Here is a 20,165-nt window from a genome sequence, read left to right as displayed (position 1 = left end):
CAGCAACAGGGCTGGAGTGTTAGGGACCCAGTGTGGGCGGCTGGCTTCGTGGTGGTGGATCCTGGGGGTCAGTGTTTGCACAGGGAGGGTCCTGAGAGGGGACCGAGGACCGTGAGTAGGAACTGCCTGAGCATCCTTGGGGCTCTTAATCTCTCCCACCTCCCGAGAACAGGACAGAAACGTGCACTGTTCACATTTGCAGGCATGCAAACCTCAGTGGCCACGGCTCACTCTAGGAGTGTTTATTTTATTTGCTTATTTATAAAAACAACGAATCTGTGTTTAGAAGAAAGTCTCCCAATAACCTAGCTCCAATCTCATAAATCAGCGATTTTGTAATAGGTCTTGAACTGTTAAAACATAATTTCCCAGAATTTCAAGCACAGGGATTTGCAGAAGAAACCATCTCCTCCGCACCCGCGTTGTTAATTTTATCCCTGCCGTAAATTGTTTGCGTGGGGAAGTCCCCTGGGAGAAGTGGCCAAGGAGCAGCTCCATGGAAATACCGAGGAGAGATGTTCAGGGACCTTGGGGACCACCTTCCTTCCTGGATGTGGAGATGTCCTGGGACCCTCTCTGCCATTCAGTATGTTTTCGGCAGTTATATGTTTATAGATGCAGCTGGTTTATACAGGGCATTTGTATCAAGTGCTTATTAGGTTTTCCTGCCGTTTCTTTTTTTAAAAAATTATATGTTTCTAATTGGAGGATAATTGCTTTACAATATTGTGATGGTTTCTGCCATATATCAATGAGAATCAACCATCGATATACATATGTCCCCTCCCTCCCCCCCCACCCCATCCCACCCCATCCAGAGTGTCACAGAGCACTGGGTCGAGCCCCCTGCGCTATACAGCAGATTCCTATTGGCTGTCTGTTTTACACACGGCAGTGTATATATGTTTCAGAGCTACTCTACTCATTTTTTCCCACCTCCTCCATCCCCCAGTGTGTCCATCCGTCTGTTCTCTATGTCTGTGTCTCCACTGCTACCCTGCAGTTAGGTTCACCAGTACCATCTTTCTAGATTCCATATATATGCGCTGACACATGATATTTGTTTTTCTCTTTCTGACTTACTTCACTCTATAATAGGCTCTAAGTTCATCTACCTCATTAGAACTGACTCAAATTCATTCCTTTTTATGCCTGAGTAATATTCCACTCTGTACACGTACCAAAGCTTCTTTATCCATCAATTACATTGTCTCAGATTTGGGATTTCCTCACAGGTTATCCTTGCCACTCACTCTGCATTTCTCCAGTTTCTCCCTCATCAGGTTTATTGGGGTGTAATTTATAGCCTGGGAAATTCTCCCCTTTTTAGGTGTGTCATTCTATGACTTTGACAGCCTGGGCAGCCATGTCATCACCTCCATTTCAAGATTTATAATATTTTTACCATTCTGGAAAGTCTACTTCGGCCCCTTTGTCATCAATCCCTTTCCTCCCCCAACCCCCAGCAATCACTGATCAGAGTTCTCTTTCTCTGGTTTCACCTTTTCCAGGTTGTCATGTGAATGGACTCACAGTTTGTGCCTTTCATATCTGGCTTCTTTCGCTTAACATAATACTTCTTAGGTTCAACCACAGAAGTTGAAAGCATCCTTACTTTCATTATAAATTGTATTCCATTATATAGATCACTGCAAATTATCCAGGGAGCAGCTGGTAGGTGTTTGGCATGTTTTCAGCTATTGGTGATTATGAATGAAGCTGCTCTAAACCTTTGCCTACAGATCTTTGTGTGGACAAATTTGTGTGATATGTCCCTTGATTATGTCCTCTGCCTTCAGCCTCTTTAGTTAGTGAGCCCTAAATTACTCAAAGTGCTTTCTGAACACACCATGAAAACTCAGTCACATTTTAGCCGTACAGAGAAGTGTATGTAGAAAGATGCTTTGGCGATTCTGTTCACAGTATGGGCCAAGACACTATAATTTTTGCTTCACAAATTTTTATTTTCATTTCTTGGATTTACTGAGCATAGGGTGCATCTTTGGACAGGTAAAAATTCAGAGGTGTTTTTTTTTTTAATTTGTTTGATTAACATTTTATTCCTGAGCAATTTTGATTTGTTTCAGAGCTTAGTGCTTCTAATTTGTTATGGTGTGGTTGAGGATGGATCCTCAACCTTCACCTGCAATCTCAAACTCCAGTATGCTCTGAACACTTGGTATTTTAGCTTGATTTCTCAGTGGCAAAAACCTGACCTGAACTGACCTGGGAGCTGGGGGGAGAGCACTGCATTGAGTATGAAGGGACGAGGTGTGTGTGCTGGGGGAGGAGGCACTGCCCACGAGCCTGCTGCCACAGTTAGCATCGTCTGGTGAGGCACCTTCCTGACATCTGGGAAAGTATGAACATTGCAAGACACTCGGCTCCAAGAGATTTGGAGGAAGGATCTGTTTCTTCTCCATCTGTCTTCGGCACAACTGCCCCCTAGCTGTTTGATGGAACCGAGCTGTGCTAGATAGTGAGTCTGAAGTTTTTTCTTTTTCACTGTGACTACACCTGTGCACTTTATGCCACGACCAAATACAGTGCAAATACATCCAGTTTCCAAAGCAGTATCTCCTCTTTCTGCATGCAGTGTACTCCTCTCTTCCTTTGCTGCGTTCATGAAAAAGGAAATGCTGGCTGGTGCCGCTGCATTTATTTGATTACAAACTGGTTAGTCGTGGCTGCAGCTGAGAAAGCCATGAGCTGCAGGTGATGCTCAGCCAGGAGGGAGACTGGAGGTCCGTGCCCGCCTCACTGTGCCCTGGCCCACGGGGATGACAGACGCTTATATGTCGTGGCATTTGCGGGCTGTCATAGTGACACATGAGGCCTGCTTTATCACAGAAATGCGTGTGCAGGTTCGACTCAAAATCTTTGCAGTTCAGGTCAAGCAGAGGGAACCCTGAGACTGTGTCTTCCAGTCACCTGGAGTGAATCACCCAGCTCCAGAGAGAGTAGACTAGATTTTACTCACCTCCTGTGTTTCGTCGTTCACAGGGCCGTGCAAACCAATCAGAGGATCACCATGGGGTGGGCTGGTGGAGGGAGTGAGTGTGAGACAAAGGTTATATTTCAGGCGCTGGATTGTGCACAACTGTTGACACCGCTGGGGAAATGAGGGGTCCCGGAAGAAAGAGGAGGTGAACCAGTCTGCACTTGTGCTGAAGTGGGGCCCTGATGAGACTCGGGGAGGGTCCCTGGGGCAGCCCTGTCCCTGTGCAGCTCCCCTGCTGTGGGACGGTGACCAAGCATCAGTGCCTAGGCTCCAGAGACCACCAGAAGACCAGGTACAACCATCTCAGTAGTTCATATTCATCTAAATAATGCTCATTTGCATTTTAATTGTTTTATTGGAATTCAATTGAATTTGACCTTCCTACCAACTCTGGGAACCAAAGGACTGGCTCCCAAAGGAGTGGCATGAATGGGGTTGTTCTTTTCCAGCTTCTGAAGGTAACAGCATTTGTTTTTGTTCCTAAGTCTGCTTTTTCAGCCCTACCCGAAATTCCAACACTCTTCTTCTTTCAGCCATACCTGGAATTCCAACACTCTTCCTCTTTCCTGGCCCCTTCTCAATTTCCCTGCCTCTTTATTTTGAATTTTCTGAGTCAAAATGAAACCTGACAGTTGGGAAGACTCTGAGAAGTCGTTTTGTTGGTGAGAAACTGAGACTTACAAAAGCAAAGTGGGTTGCCCGTGAATATCCACCCTAGCCTCACTGCTTCCCTGGACTTGGATGGGAGGATGGTAATTGAGTTTGATCAACTATAATCATGGCTGACACTGTAGCAGTTGGTCATTTTCTTTTCCAGGCAGGTAATCGACTTTGTATTTTCATGATACGTTCTACACGAGGAATTCTTAATAGTATGACACTTCTAATTTTTAAAAATAATATGAAATATTAAAAATACACTTTTGTGCATGCCAACCAGCTTTCAAAGTTAAAAACCTAGGTGCTGCAACACAGGTGACTGTCCAGAAACATGTTTGTCGCTTTCATGGAGTTCTTTATGGGTGAGGCCGTAAGTGATCAATATTCAGTATGCTTGCTACTTCTTTTTTTCTCTCTCAATATTATGTTTGTGAGATGCTTCCATGTTTATTGGTGTAGATCCAGGTTGCATGTACATTTGCACTGACTTACTGATTCACAGTGTTTTATGGCTACATTTTCTCTCCTCTTGATGGATAAGGAGTTTTTCCCCCAGTTTCCAGCTTCCTAAACTCCCTTCCAAGAGGAATAATCACCCTGCACAAATAGGATCGTGTGACTGTAACCAGGTTGGAGAGGAAGTGTCTGCCTGTTGAAGAGAAATGAGGTTTTAAGTTGTTTAGCTTGTGCTTTTCTATACGGAAAATGTAACTGAGCTGAGCCTGGAAAGTCATGCGATCTAGGATAACGTTTTATGGGGAAATGTATACATCAATCTCCTTAATTTATTAGAATAGGGCTTCTACGCATTACCTGGTCAGCCTGATTTCAAACACAGAATTTACTTGAAATAAAATTTGATTTGTTGGGCTTCCCTGGTGGCTCTGTGGATAAGAATCCGCTTGCCAATTCTGCCAATGGAGACATGGTTTCAGTCCCTGATCTGGGAAGATCCCACAGGCTGCGAAGCAACTAAGCCTGTGCACCACAACTACTGAACCTGTGCTCTAGAGCCTGGGAGCCAAAACTACTGAAGCCCACTCACCCTAGAGGCTGTGCTCTCCAATAAGAGAAGCCACAGCAATGAGAAGCCCGGCCACCACAACTAGAGACTAGCCCCTGATCTCTGAAACTAGACAAAACCCATGCAGCAACAAAGACCCAGTGCAACCAAAAATAAATTAATTAATTACACTATTAAAGCATTTTAATTGTTATTAAATGCTCTGAAATAAACACTGACAATTCATTTACAGAGCCTCCTGTAAATATTTATACTCTGTGCAGTCCCTGGACCATCTGACTTACTCCATGGACTTTAGCCAACATACATGAGAAAAAATCTCTTGCTCTGCCCCTCCAGCCAAGACCTCTCTCAAGCACAAACCCCATGTGGCTTCCAGGGTGACCTGTCATGTCCGTACCACACCTCACCCTCACCATGGCAAGGCCACCTCCCAGCCCCACTTCCTGAGACCAGATTGTGACTTTGTTTGTGGTCTCAGTTCCATGGTGATGGTGGAGAGTCCTTTGCTCCAAACCCTTCAGCCCTTCTGGTTGTGCAGATGCTTCACCAGAGTCCGAGTCCAGCAAGGAGGACCTGGCCACAACACCTCTTCCTGGTTTATCTCTGTGTTTAAGACAAACTTTCATAACCAACACTCCGTGCTCAGGGAGAGGGCCTGGCACTCAATAGAGGCATAATAAATATTTTTGGAATAAATAAAAAATCTGACCAAATCAAGCCATTTCATGTTCATTGGATACAATTAATAGTTCTTGTTCTTGAAATGTTTTCTCTGGTGTATGCAAAAAGTGCATATATATTTTTAATGGTTTATAGTTTTCAATTGTGACCATTAACTCACATCCAAAGAACTGAGATGCTACTCATCAACCTCCGGTCCTCAGGCACTCCACAAACACTAGTGACTGTCCCGTCCTTTGTGCTTTATCTTCCCTGAACTGAAATACGGGGATCTTTGTGGCAGACACCTGATCTAATTCTTCAGCAGGACTTTGCACAAACTATTGTCATAGGAAAGAAAGAGTAAATATTTGGAGATAGCATTAATTCTGCCAGCCTGTATTCAGAGCATACACTATACCAAATGTACACACACACACACACACACACACACAAATATTGTATATATATGTGTGTGTGTGTGTGTATATATATATATATATAGTCCTCTTGGATATCACTTATATAGGATATAAGTGAGCAACATAAAGTGTTAGGGGTCTAAAGGAAACAGATGGTGGGCTTTGTGGTGGAGATGAGGGAGGTAAGTCTTGACTGATGAGGATGACGTGGAAGTGTGTGTGAGGAGGGTTTTGTGGTCCCAGGGAGAAGACCGTACTCTGACTCAGAGGGACAAACGCTTGCCTGTCCTTAGATGTGCAGCCAGCATGGCTGGAATTTGAGGTCCGAGGAAGTCTTAGCAAGAGACAAGGCACACACGTCTGCAATACAGAGGCCTCGTAGGTGAACTTGGGAATATAGACCTTTATCATCGCTGGTGCAGTGAGCAAGTCCAAACTGTGTTTCTATAAGTTCAGCTCGGCCTGGTTGGAAGAGGGGACACCCCAAGGCAAAATGACAGTCATTCAGAAGAGGAGGTGGTGAAGGGAGACGTGTGGAGATATGGTCAGACACTGGGCAGAGACATCTCATAGGAAGATGGGTATCTGCAGATGGTCTTGGGGACCTGCTGGGACCGAATGAGCAGCTTTTTGAATTGTCGTGCACTATTGTAGCGTCTTTCAGTCTGTCCCAAGAGCAGGTGGACACTTGGGAGAGGGGGTGGACACTTGGGAGATGGAGGAGACATCTGGGAGAGGGGATGAGGGAAAGAAATCAGGTGTTGCTGACACTGTAGTTCAGTTCAGTTCAGTCGCTCAGTCGAGTCCGACTCTTTGCAGCCCCATGAATCACAGCACGCCAGGCCTCCCTGTCCATCACCAACTCCCGGAGTTTACTCAAACTCATGCCCATCGAGTCGGTGATGCCATCCAGCCATCTCATCCTCTGTCATCCCCTTCTCCTCCTGCTCCCAATCCCTCCCAGCATCAGGGTCTTTTCCAATGAGTCAGCTCTTTGCATGAGGTGGCCAAAGTATTAGAGTTTCAGCTTCAGCATCAGTCCGTCCAGTGATCACCCAGGACTGATCCTCTTCAGGATGGACTGGTTGGATCTCCTTGCAGTCCAAGGGACTCTCAAGAGTCTTCTCCAACACCACAGTTCAAAAGCATCAATTTTTTGGCGCTCAGCTTTCTTCACAGTCCAACTCTCACATCCATACATGACCACTGAAAAAACCATACCCTTGACCATTACTTTGTTGGCAAAGTAATGTCTCTGCTTTTTAATATGTTATGTAGGTTGGTCATAACTTTCCTTCCAAGGAGTATGCGTCTTTTAATTTCATGGCTGCAGTCACCATCCACAGTGATTTTGGAGTCCCAAAAAATAATCTGACACTGTTTCCACTGTCTCCCCATCTATTTCCCATAAGGTGGTGGGACCAGATGCCATGATCTTAGTTTTCTGAATGTTAAGCTTTAAGTCAACTTTTTCACTCTCCTCTTTCACTTTCATCAAGAGGCGTTTCAGTTCCTCTTCACTCTCTGCTATAAAGGTGGTGTCATCTGCATATCTGAGGTTATTGATATTTCTCCCAGCAATCTTGATACCAGCGTGTGCTTCTTCCAGCCCAGCATTTCTCATGATGTACTCTGCACATAAGTTAAATAAGCAGGGTGACAATATACAGCCTTGACATACTCCTTTTCCTATTTGGAACCAGTCTGTTGTTCCATGCCCAGTTCTAACTGTTGCTTTCTGACCTGCATACAGGTTTCTCAAGAGGCAGGTCAGGTGGTCTGGTATTCCCATCTCTTTCAGAATTTTCCACAGTTTATTGTGATCCACACAGTCGAAGGCTTTGGCATAGTCAATAAAGCAGAAATAGATGTTTTTCTGGAACTCTCTTGCTTTTTCGATGATCCAGCGAATATTGGCAATTTGATCTCTGGTTCCTCTGCCTTTTCTAAAACCAGCTTGACCTACTCCCATAAAGGATGTATATCCTGCCTGAGGACAATCTTTGGATTAAACCTTCTAGCCAACTCTGTTATCTTAAAATGTAAATTATGGGAGTGGGTCTGGTGAGGTCTTTGCAACCTCCAGACATTCTTTGGATTCATTGGAGAGTATATAACTCCATTGCTAACACTAGCAAAGGGGGTACTCTTTTGCCCCCTTCTGATGCCTATGTCAGAAACTTTCTCTATCTCCTTTATACTTTAATAAAACTTTATTACACACAAAAAAAATAAATAAATAAAACCAGCTTGAACATCTGGAAGTTCTCAGTTCACGTATTGCTGAAACCTGGCTTGGAGAATTTTGAGCATTACTTTAGCGTGTGAGATGAGTGCAATCGTTTGGTAGTTTGAGCATTCTCTGGGATTGCCTTTCTTAGGGATTGGAATGAGAACTCTGCATTTGAATGCAGAGTTCCAAAGAATAGCCAGGAGAGATAAGAAAGCCTTCCTCAGTGATCAATGCAAAGAAATAGAGGAAAACAACAGAATGGGAAAGATGGAGATCTCTTCAAGAAAATTAGAGATATCAAGGGAACATTTCAGGCAAAGATGGGCTCGATAAAGGACAGAAATGGTATGGACCTAACAGAAGCAGAAGATATTAAGAAGAGATGGCAAGAATACACAGAAGAACTGTACAAAAAAGATCTTCATGACTCAGTTAATCACGATGGTGGGACCACTCACCTAGAGCCAGACATCCTGGAATGTGAAGTCAAGTAGGCCTTAGAAAGCATCACTACGAACAAAGCTAGTGGATGTAATGGAATTCCAGTTGAGCTATTTCAAATCCTGAAAGATGATGCTGTGAAAGTGCTGCACTCAATATGCCAGCAAATTTGGAAAACTCAGCAGTGGCCACAGGACTGGAAAAGGTCAGTTTTCATTCCAATCCCTAAGAAAGGCACTGTAGTTATTAGGGGCTTATTCAAAACCAAATATATGAGTATTAATTACATCTAAGTACAATTTCCAAAGTATTCATTCATTGTGATCAAAAATCTAGACCAGTGAAGAGACTCCAGCTCAGCGTTTTCTAAAACCTGTGCCATGAGCAGTAGCTTGGGCACAAGCTACTGTGTGTAATAGTAGTACATTTATCTAAAATGTAATAGATTTTAGATAAAACTTTAAGAAATGGTTTGTGCTTAGGTAAATTTGGGAAGCAGAGATTTGCTTGCAAGCTCAGTTGCTTTAGTTGTGTCCGACTCTTTTGAGACCATATGGACTGTAGTCCACCAGGCTTCTCTGTCCATGGGATTCTCCAGGCAACAATACTGGAGTGGGTTGCCATATCCTTCTCCAGGGGATCTTCCTGACCCCAGGATGGAACCTATGATTCCAGTGTCTCCTGTGTTGTGAGTGGGTTCTTTACCCGCTGAGCCACCTGGGAAGCTCAGAGGTTTACATAAACTCCAATTTATTGTTTTTCTACAGAACTTCTCAAGTTCTTCACTATAATAATAACTGCTGTGATTGTCTAACTATTTTACCAGAGGCAGTTTTTTTTCTTTTTTTGGTCATGTTTTGCTTTAATTCACAGTATTTCTGAGGACTAGCACTCTGATGAATGTGCTTCAGTAGACTCTGGTCTAGCCAGCGAAGATGGAGACTGTAGTGATAATATGGTCCCCATGGGAGGTGTCAAGTGGTCTCTGACCTGGTCATTGTCCACGGCCCGCGCTGTCGTCTTCTGGAGGCTCCTGGAGCCCGTGGGCTGGCAGATCTCTGAATGTGCTGCTTTGTGAGCTCGGGCGACAGTAGCAGGTAACAGGTTGGCACCTCCGTGGCTGACAGATTCCACTCTGAGCTGGACCACAGCCCAGTCCTGGTTCTGGGAGCCGCATTCTGTCATGGCTGGGGAGTAATTGCTTTGCAATTGGGGTTCATTTACTCTCTTCAGGTTTGTGGGTGATCGAGTGTCTCCTTGGGGACCTAGGAGCACAAAGCTGAAGCTGTTGACTTGAAGCCACTGTTTGCAAATGAGAGCCATGTACAGAGTGCAGGTTGGGGTTGGAGGCAGGGGGGGTGCAGGCACAGCTGGCTCCTGGGTCCACTGCGCCGGGTGGGACTCTGGGTACGTTCCTCAGAGAACTCTCCCTCCAGTGGGCTTGGTTTGTGCTTCTCATAAAATGTCATGGTCAGTTTGTTTTCCGCAAAAGAGCTGCAGTAATTTATCCCCCAAATCCACTCGGGAGGGACTGCCGGCTCCCCCGACCTCAGCCCCACCCAGGAAACACCTCCCCGTCCAGCCTGGCCTTCATCTCCTGGCCTGTCTCCTTGATCTCGGAATTCTCGTTCTGATGATATGAATCCTCCTTTGCTCTGTCTGATCATGTTAGGTGTACTTGCAAAGTAGGCAAAACCTCTACAGTTTTCTTATGATGAAATCAATCATCAGATTTCCTCATTATGGATTTGGATTATGAATTTTATAAGTAATTGTAAAGTCTGGATGAAGTTTTCACAGTATTATACGTTTGGATGAAGTTTTCCTATTTGATTTCTCTTACTTTTAGCCCAAATGCAAGAAATTTGCCATTTTTTAAAATCTCTCACACGACCACATGTGTTTTATATATGGAGGTAAAGGGATGTCTCATCACTTCCATGTTTCTCTGTTCAAAGAAGATTAGAGTCGTGTATAAAACCTAGGCTTCTAATGGGGAGGTCCTTGTCCAGACTGTTTTTGTAAAAAGCCAGTCAGACTGGTCTGAGGAATTTTTCCTAGAAGATCCTGGATTACGAGACTCTTCAGTTAATGAAGACTTGAGTTACATTCATTTTATGGTAACTAATAAATGGTAATATTCTAAAGGTGCAACAGTAGTGGACTAGTTAAGTAGCTACTATCTGACCGTGAGTGTGGTAAAGGTTTAAAAATCTTCAGGGAGTTGTGAAGATGTGAGTGATGTATTAAATGAACAAATTATTTTCAAAAGCAATAAAGTATGAGGCTAGTTTTGTTAACTCTAAGATTGCATATATAGTAGTTTCTTATAGTTTCCAAACTATTGAGTAGAGTTCCCTGTGCTATACAATAGGTCTTGTTGTTTATCTATTTTATATACAGTGCTGTGTATATGTTCATCCCAAGTTCCTAATTTATCCCTCCCCCTCACCTTTCCCCTTTAGTAGCCAGAAGTTTGTTTTCTTTGTCTGTGAGTCTATTTCTGTTTTGTAAATAGTTCGTGTCATTTTTTTAGATTCCACATAGAAGCAATATCATATGATTTTTTTAATTCACTAAAATGTCAACATGGTTATTTCTAGGTGATAGAGGTCTTGCTATTGATTATGTTTTTACCCAAATACATCATGTATTCAATGTAGATGACTATATATTTCATCACATAAAGTGTATTTTAAAAATATGTATCTTCACATGACATAACTTCATATATTCTGCTGCTTTTCCCTAAACAAGTTTTAGCTCTGATACACATTGGGTTACTTTCATTTGAGTCCTGTGTGATAAAGAAGACGAACAGTGTTATCTCTTTGGGGCAGGGGGGAGCACAGGATGAGGGGAAGGTCCCAGTGAAACACAGCCACCAGGTCCTGCTGACATTGGGACCAAATCTTCTGAGCTCTCTGTTAATGACCTGCCTTTTTTTGGAACAAGATGGAAAACAAAATCAACTCAGCATTCAAAGTAATGAAGGGTCCCTGTTCAAGGATGGCTTTAATGTCTCTTCTGTTTTCCCTCTAAACTTGGATTTACTTCCAGGGCTGCTTGTGTACATCCACCGGATTACAAACACCTGTCTCTGTCCTGGACACGTGGCATATTTAATAACAATTTAGTTCATCAGTACGTTTTAGGAGTGAGAGTTGGTTTCAGGTTCTTCATGCTATTTCTGAAATTCCCTGAAATCTTCCTGAGTCTTAGTAGATTGTGAAAGACTGGAGTCAGAGAAAAGCTTTCTGATACCTTCCAGGCAGAAACTGAGCATTCTTTGAATCTTAAGAAGATTCGAACATACTCTGTGATTCATACATACATACTCTGTGATGTATTCATGCATACTCTGTGATGGTTTAACCATTGCAACATCAAAACAACTGAATTTCCTCCTCCCTTTTGTTCCCTCCATAGCTTAAAGGGAGCCGACGCTGGCAATGGGATCCGAGTGTTTGTGCCTGACGTAGGCATGTTCATCGCCAGCCTGACCATCTGGCTGGTCTGTAGGAACATTGTTCAGAAGCCAGTGGCCGAAGAGGCCACGCAGTGTAACCCGGAGTTTGAGAACGAAGAGTCGGTAAGTCTGAGTCTGGGCCTCTTCCTGCTTTGATTTCGGGGGCTTTGTAGGTTGTGACAGTGAACAGTGAGGCGCGCACAGTGCTTCATGCCCTGCTATGCTGGGTGGTTGCTTTGCACACCTCGTGTGGTCCTCACGCATGCGCTTTCTCACCCACAATCGGCCACGAGGAAACAAGTCCGGGGACGTGAGGGCTGCCCTGTGAGACGCATTAACCCTAAGGGCCTGGGCCTGACCTGGTGTCTCTTCATTACCATCCGCCCTTAGCTCACACTGGGAACCTTTCAAGTCGATGTCATGGCCCCTGGCCTAGATACTTAGTTACTGCAACGTTCTTAGAGAAGGAACACCTGGCAGTTGTCAGAGGAAAAAAAAAAAGTAATTCTACCTTGAAGGAAGCTTCGAGTCTGTGCACCCTGCCATCCTCAGGCAGTGGTTAAATCTGCATGCCTCTATCGAGGTATTTTTTAAAGTACTGCAGAGAAAAAAATACATGCATTTGGAAAAGTGTAAGAATGAATAAAACATTTGTGAATTTTTAGCCGGATCAGGGGACATGTCAGATTTCACTCCGTGGCGAATGGAAGCGGGAGACAGCTGTTACTCTGTCCCTGACTTGTTTGTTCTAATAACTGCACTTTCTCATATAAGTCTAGGTAACAGTGACTTAAAAAGTAATTGATCTGGTAATTGAAAGATAAAATTTACAGGGGAAAAAAAATCCTTAAAAGACTGTATTTGGACATTTGACCCAAGATACTTTTAAGTACTGAATGTTTCATTCATAAGCTTTGGTAGGAAATTAAACCTATAAAACTGAAGTTAGTTGAAATTACTGATATTGAGAATGGTAACCACGATGGCATCAAAGACAGAAAGTTCTCAGTTATGGCAGATAATGTGTGTGCTTCACAAATGAACAGCATTTTACCTTGATATTTATTAGAATACAACAATGAAGAAAGAGTAAATATGATTCCATAAACCTCTGCAGACTAGAAATTATGTTATTGCCTAAAATCCTTGTGAGTAAAAAATATATAATCCTGTGGCATATGCATATTCTGCTGTTTTTAAGGTAAATGTTAAAAATGGTACATGGTGTAAAAAACCATTACAGCAAGGTCATAACTACCTATCTCTTGCATTCAAGTTCACAAACTGTACAACATTTGTCAGTGTCCTAGAAATAGATAGAACTATGAAGGTGCTTTTTCTTCTGGTTAAGACAGAATTTAAAATTTTAACCTCTGCTTTTACATTTGAAATTTCTTTTATAGTATTTACAGTTTTGAAAAATCATCTGGCTTAAACAATCACCCTGTTTTTTCCAGATTCAGTGAAAATAAATCAATTAGCTCAAGCTCTCCAGACTTAGGACTTTTCATTATTATTTTTTATAAGGCAAGATTTGTTTTCAGTTCTCCTCATATTATAGATGGAGGGTAAGGGATAGTTACTGTGAACTGAGTGGACTCTGAAGTCAGACTTGGAAGCTGTGTGATGTTGGGAAAATTGTTTATCCTCTTTCTTCTTCTGCAAAGTGGAGATTGTCCTGAGGACTTAATAAAGGGCCACCTGCTTGCCTCCCTCTGCTCTTCTCCAGTTTGAAAGGAAGTAGAACAATCGCAAAAATGTCAAATTTAAAGCCTCTTAGAATGAGAGAAAGATAAGTTGGAGGGTGTATTTGAGGCCAGCTCACTCAGTAAAGGACTTCCTTCCTTGCCATTGGTAACGGACAACCATGACTGAATTACAAAGCTTCCTACAGAAAGAACTTCTGTCTCCAGTTCAAACACTGTTTTGCCATAAAATTAGGAGAACCTGCACTGACTACAGAAGATAAGGGATGTTAGGTCAAGGTCACCCATCTGGTGAAGAAGAGACACGACGTCACTGACTGATACTAAAATCACGTTTCCTTCCTGATTCCCCTCTGTTCTCGAAGATGGGCTCGTGATACCTCTCTCCCATTTGAAATTTGTTTAAATATCTGCACCCTATATATTATTGATTACATTATTTAATGATAAAGAGGGGTAGATTCTCTAAGCATTATTTTGGGGGAGCTTTGAAAATGAAAGTGTGAAAGCATTAGTCACTCAGTCATGTCCAACTCTTTGCAACTCCATGTACTGTAGCCTGCCAGGCTCCTCTGTCCATGGAATTCTCCAGGCAAGAATACTGGAGTGGGTTGCCATGCCTTCCTCCAGGGGATCTTCTCAACCCAGATATTGAACCTGGGTCTCCTGCACTGCAGGCAAATTCTTCACTGTCTCACTCACCAGAAAAACCCTTAATATTGAAAATGTTAAATATCATTACTATAAAGTTGAGTTCCCTCTAGGTTAAATTTGTTTGAGCCTAATTTAGATATTAGTTTCACAGTCTCAGTACATTCCAGCCCCAGGTGGCCGAGGGGAGCAGGCTAGAGTGACTGTCCCATGATGAATCCAGGAGGAAATTTTTCTTACTGGGGAACCATCTGGCTAGAGTCTGAAAAGAATATAAATACACAGCCAAAATAAGCAGGAGAATTTATTTTATTTTGAAGTCCCTAGCATACTTCCTGCGACTCGTAAATCTTGGCTATTGTGTTCTAGATTGCTTGGTTTTTGAGGATCCTTTGAAAGGACAGTGTTTGCTGGCGTTGCTTCTTCTCTCATTTGTCTCAGTGGAGAAATGGCAGATTAATCAACCCTCTGGTGCCTGGGAGAATTGCTTTTCAAATCCAGCTTTGTTTCAGAGTAGCAAGTAATCCCTGGAGAATGCTCAAGACTCTTCCCAAATCTCCATGGACTTGATAATGAGGCTTAAGTTCACTGTTTTAAAGGACATCACAAATCCAAGGATTCTCCCAAAAAAAAAAAAAAAAAACCCAGTGGGCGTGGAGTGGGGGAGGAGGCTTTGTTCTGTTCTTGAATTTTACAGAAAGCAAACCTCAGTCAAGAACCAACTCTCCAAGTGCCATTCTTTGCCAACTGACATACTTGTGGTCTTGTTTATTTGTTCCTTTTAATTCAGAAGCAGATTGACAAATCATGACTGAAAGATTCAGATTCTTAAGTCTTAAAAAAAAAAATGAGTTGTGTTATGAGAGTTAAATTGTGCAGAAAGGTTATCTGTACAATAAAACACTAATGACATCAGTAATTTCACCAAGTTGATAGTATCTGCATATTTGTGTACTTCTAGCTCTTTCTAGCTGTTTAATGAGATTTTGGGCTTTTTTTGAAACAGAGTAGTTTAATATGAAACCAAATTTATGATAAATGTTGATTCATTAGGAATTTTAGTCTTGACTTAGTCTGCTGCAAGTGGCCTCTTCTATATAGTGTAACAAATCCAATATAAATGATGTCTCATTTATACATATATACATTATACATTCAGTGTCAGATATAGCCCATCCATTAAGAATCAGGGATACAGCATTTAAATCTCACTCACGTTATTTAGACATTCTTTCTGAATCTCAAAGCTGCAACCCCTTCGTGATACCTAAAGTCCTTTAGGCTACTGTGGTGTTTGGCACAGAAAGTGGCTATCTGGCCTGTGAGTTAAGCTTCAGATTTGAAGCTCTAGTTGCTATTTTTTTGAGAGCAAGAAACAAAGAATGGAAGAAAACAATCTCTTTATTAAAGACTAATAAAGAGTATAGTATAATTAACATATTATAGCATATATTAATTATATTAATCGTTAGGCATCTGCTTAGTCCCCACCCGAGATCTAATCCAGAGTCACCTGCTTAACATCCTCTAGATCCTGGTTTTCCAGCTCAGACTCTGTCATCCTTCTCTATTGGTCTTCGGTTACAGACATCATTACTGACCCTGAGCTTCCCATTTTCTCTGATCAGAACCAGCTAAATTTAGCTCTTCTGACTGCTGTTCCTTCTCTAGAAATGAAGAATTCAGGGAGTGATGGCAAAAAGTCACAGTTTTGAGGGCATTTAGACCACTCCTGTTGCTTAAAAGTGTCCATAAAGGTTCAGGAACCATAATTACTTGTGATGAACTAAGATGCAAAGAAAATGCGTGCCTTTGTTACTAAAATGTCAAAAAGTTGAGCAGTGTGGTGGCCCTGGAATCCACTGCTTTTCTTTCCCATCCCTCCACCACCCCACTGTCCATCCATTCATTTTGCCCTCCAGTCAGAACTTTTTATGGAGCCTGTGCTCTGCTCAGAGTACTATGCCAGTTCTAGGGTGGAGTGAGTGTTTAATTAATTTTGACTTTATTTCTGCATATGGTATGAGAGTGGTCCAGTTTCATTCTTTTGTGGGTAGCTGTCCAGTTTTCACAAGAGCACTAAAGAGACTGTCTTTTCTCCATTGTAGATTCTTTATTTTTTTGTGGTTTATTTTTAATTTTATTTTTTCCAATTATTTTTATTAGTTGGAGGCTAATTACTTCGCAACATTGCAGTGGGTTTTGTCATACATTGACATGAATCAGCCATGGAGTTACATGTATTCCCCATCCCGATCCCCCCTCCCACCTCCCCCCCCTCCATTGTACATTCTTGCCTGCTTTGTCATAGATTCAGTTCAGTTCAGTTCAGTTCAGTCGCTCAGTCATGTCCGACTCTTTGAGACCCCATGAATCGCAGCACGCCAGGCCTCCCTGTCCATCACCAACTCCCGGAGTTTACTCAAACTCATGTCCATCGAGTCGGTGATGCCATCCAGCCATCTCATCCTCTGTCATCCCCTTCTCCTCCTGCCCCCAATCCCTCCCAGCATCAGTGTCTTTTCCAGTGACTCAACTCTTCGCATGAGGTGGCCAAAGTACTGGAGTTTCAGCTTCAGCATCAGTCCTTCCAATTGACCGTAAATAGGTGGGCTTTTTTCTGGGCTTTCTATTGGGTTCCATTGATCTCTATGTATGTATTTTATCCCAGTACCATTCTGTTTTGATTTCTGTAGGTTTGTAATATAGTTTGAAATGAGAGTATGATACCTCTCATTTTTGTTCTGCCTCAAGATTATTTTGGCTCTTTGGGGGTTTTTGTGGTTCCATAAAAACTCTTAGGATTTTTTGTTCTAGTTCTGTGAAAAATGCCATTGCTACTTGGTGTGTGTGTGTGTGTCTATGCTTAGTTGCTCAGTCATGTCTGACTCTGTGACTCCATAGAGTGTAACCCTCCAGGCTCCTGTATCCATGGGGTTCTCCAGGCAAGACTAGGCAAGAATACTGGAGTAGTCATTCCCTTCTCCAGTGGATCTTCCCAACCCAGGGATCAAACCTGAGTTTCCTGCATTGCAGGCAGATCCTTTACCATTTGATATTGCATTGAATCTATATTGCTTTGAGTGGTATGGCCATTTTAGCAATGCTAATTCTACCAATCCTTGAGCATAGTGTATCTTTCCATTTATTTGTGTCATCTTCATTTTCTTTCATCAGTGCCTTATAGTTTTCAGAATTTAGGTCTTTAATCTCCTTGGTTAAATTTATTCCTAGGTATTTTATTCTTTTTGATGCAATTATAAGCACGATTACTTTCTTAATTTCTTCAGCACCGACTGGTTCTTTTTTTATATATTCGAAGTCTTTGTTGAAGTTCTCACTGTATTCATCCTTCTCTCAAGGTCAAGGAGCATCTTTTGACCATAGCTTTGAATTCTTTGGACTTCCCTGGTGGCTCAGGCAGTAAGGAATCTGCCTGCAATGTGGGAGACCTGGGTTCTTTCCCTGGGTTGGGAAGATCCTCTGGAGAAGGGAATAGCTACCCACTCCAGTATTCTGGCCTGGAGAATTCTATAGACAGAGGAGCCTGGTGGGCTACAGTCCATGGGGTCGCAAAGACTCAGACACTACTGACCGAATTTCACTTCACTTGAATTCTTTATCAGAGAGATTACTTATCTCCATATCATTAAGGTCTTTTTCTGAGGTTTTGTCTTGGTTTTGAGGTTTTTGTCTTGTTTTTTTTTTTTTTTTAACATATTCCCTCATTTTGCTGACTCTCTGTTTCTATGAAGTAGGCAAAACTGCCGCCTCTCAGTCTTAAAGGCGCGGCCTTGTGTAGGTGATAATCCTTCTTCTTCAACCCTTACTTAGCGCATCTCTCTGTGCTTAGTCACTTCAGTTGTGTCTGATTCTTTGTGACCCCATGGACTGTAGCCCACCAGGCTCCTCTGTCCATGGGATTCTCTAGGCAAGAATACTGGAGTGAATTGCCATTTCCTTCTTCAGAGGATCTTTCTAACCCAGGGATAGAGCCTGTATTTCATGTCTCCTGCACTGGCAGGTGGGTTTTTTTTTTTTTTTTTTTTTTTTTTTTTACCACTAGCACCACCTTAACTCGGCTATCTCTGAAATCTTTGTAGTTGTCTACACGCCTAATTTATCCCTGAAGCAGCCCTGTTGTTGAGGGCATGTTGGGACCTGTCAGTGCTTGATGGGGTAGAGATTCTCCTTCAGCACTCAGGCTGAAGCCAGGCTTCAGACGGCAGCAGCTTCTAAAGCATGGAGACAGATACAGTCCCAGGGCCGTGATTGTAATCCCTGCTGCTCTCCAGATGTAGGCTTTGGAAGTGTCCTCTGGGCAACAGTTGCAGAAATTGGGACTCTTGAGGGTTACACGAGCTCCTTCTGGAGTCTGGCTGAGTGGCAGCAAGGCCACGGGGGTTCGAGGATGATGTCTCATGGCTCACTTCCCCAGGGGCCCCTCCTTCACCGCCAGGTGTGAGGGAAACCTGAGGTTCTAGCTTCCACAGATGGATCTTTTTCACAGGAAGCTTGGGGTTGTGTTTGTCTGCTGTCCTGCGGTACCTAGCGGTGGTGGCCTGATAAGAGCTGTCTCTCCGGTTGTTACTGCCCCGTGGGGCTCAGGGTCTCCAGTCCTGCTGGCCGCCAGGGCATGTCCCCATATGCACTGTGTATGCCCCTGCTGGGCTCAGCCAGAGGGTGTGGGGGCCGGACTTGTTCCCTTGCTTTGGGAAGACAGGGGGAGAATGACTTGACTTGGGTGGGAACACAATGCTGCCTCAGTCTCTGGGCAGTGTCTTCCTTCCCCCACCCTCCAGTAGATGTCTTTGGATTCGCAAATGACTGTCCCTTACACACAGTCTCAGAAGGTGTCACACTCTGGGCACTTCACCTCTCTCGGGGCAAGTTCAACCTCATGCCTCCCCCACCTGCCTAGGTGTGGCCCTTCCTGTCCTCTTCTGTGGATCAGGTGTTCAGCTAGTTCTCAGGTCCTTTCCAGGGAAAATAGACCCATGTGTAACTGCATATTTGTAGTTATGTCCTCCTGTGAACATATTTGTCATGTCCATGGGAGGAGGTGGGTTCAGGCTCTTCCTTCCTCACCACTTTGAACTGACCTTGACCTGGGAGTTTGTAAAGGTCCAGGCGCAGACTGCATCCCACATATGTTCAGTCAGAATTCTGGGAGGCAGGCAGATGTGTGGTTGTACCAGGATTGTTTTATTAAAGTTCCTCAGGCCTGTGGTCCTGGCTAGCCTAGCAGGTTGCTGCCTGCTAACTTGGTCTGTCTTAGCTTGTCCTTTATTGAACTTGTATTTCTCTATAGGAAGTGGTTGAAAGCATACATCTCTATACTCACTCTTCCAAATGGAGCAGGGAACAATTTGACTGTGCTTATATATTTGGAAAAGTAATCTTCCTAAAATAAGCTTGGTAACAGAATAAAATCTTGGCTTCGTCTGCACGATGCTGTCACGATAGGCTTATGTGACTCACATGACCCCTGCCAGCATGGCTCCAGAGCTCTCTAGGCACTGCGTCCATGGGGACACTGTGGAGGATGGTGGACGTTTGTCTTTGGCAATGAGTCACAGCCTCTTCCTTCCATGGACTCTTCTGTTGAGATGACTCCACTCCATGAAGATAAATTGCTAACTTTCAATAATAAACAATGAGTAAATAACTTGCAACATTTTAGGAAAGTGCTGCCTTTGCCTCTGGATCTGCTGGCTCATTATCTGTACCTCTGATGCTCTCCCATCAAAGCATCTTTTCGAGCATGGTTTAAGCCACAGGAAGAGGAGGATGGAGTCCATGATCTGAGGAGCTCTGGGCTTACATCTAAAGTTTGTCTGAAATCAGAAGGAGATGCCATTAGATAAATTACCTCAATATGTTTTCCAGTCAAGG

The 20,165-nt window shown here is 43.2% G+C and overlaps 1 protein-coding gene across 3 annotated transcripts in view; it reads left to right on the top strand.

Annotated features, from left to right (window-relative positions):
• Positions 1–20,165, top strand: part of PIEZO2 (piezo type mechanosensitive ion channel component 2) — a 246,335-nt gene that overhangs the window by 121,115 nt on the left and 105,055 nt on the right. For all 3 annotated transcript variants that reach the window (XR_010662900.1, XM_065932593.1, XM_065932591.1), the window contains exon 5: positions 11,874–12,036. Coding sequence is in view for 2 of the 3 variants with exons in the window: in XM_065932593.1 (XP_065788665.1) it covers positions 11,874–12,036 (163 nt within the window). In the remaining variant the exon portion in view is untranslated. The remainder of the gene's footprint in view (positions 1–11,873; positions 12,037–20,165) is intronic.

The sequence above is a fragment of the Muntiacus reevesi genome, chromosome 4, assembly GCF_963930625.1.
Source record: "Muntiacus reevesi chromosome 4, mMunRee1.1, whole genome shotgun sequence".
Lineage (NCBI taxonomy): Eukaryota > Metazoa > Chordata > Mammalia > Artiodactyla > Cervidae > Muntiacus > Muntiacus reevesi.
Note: the sequence above shows the minus strand (reverse complement) of the source record. Positions and strands in the feature narration are given on the sequence as shown.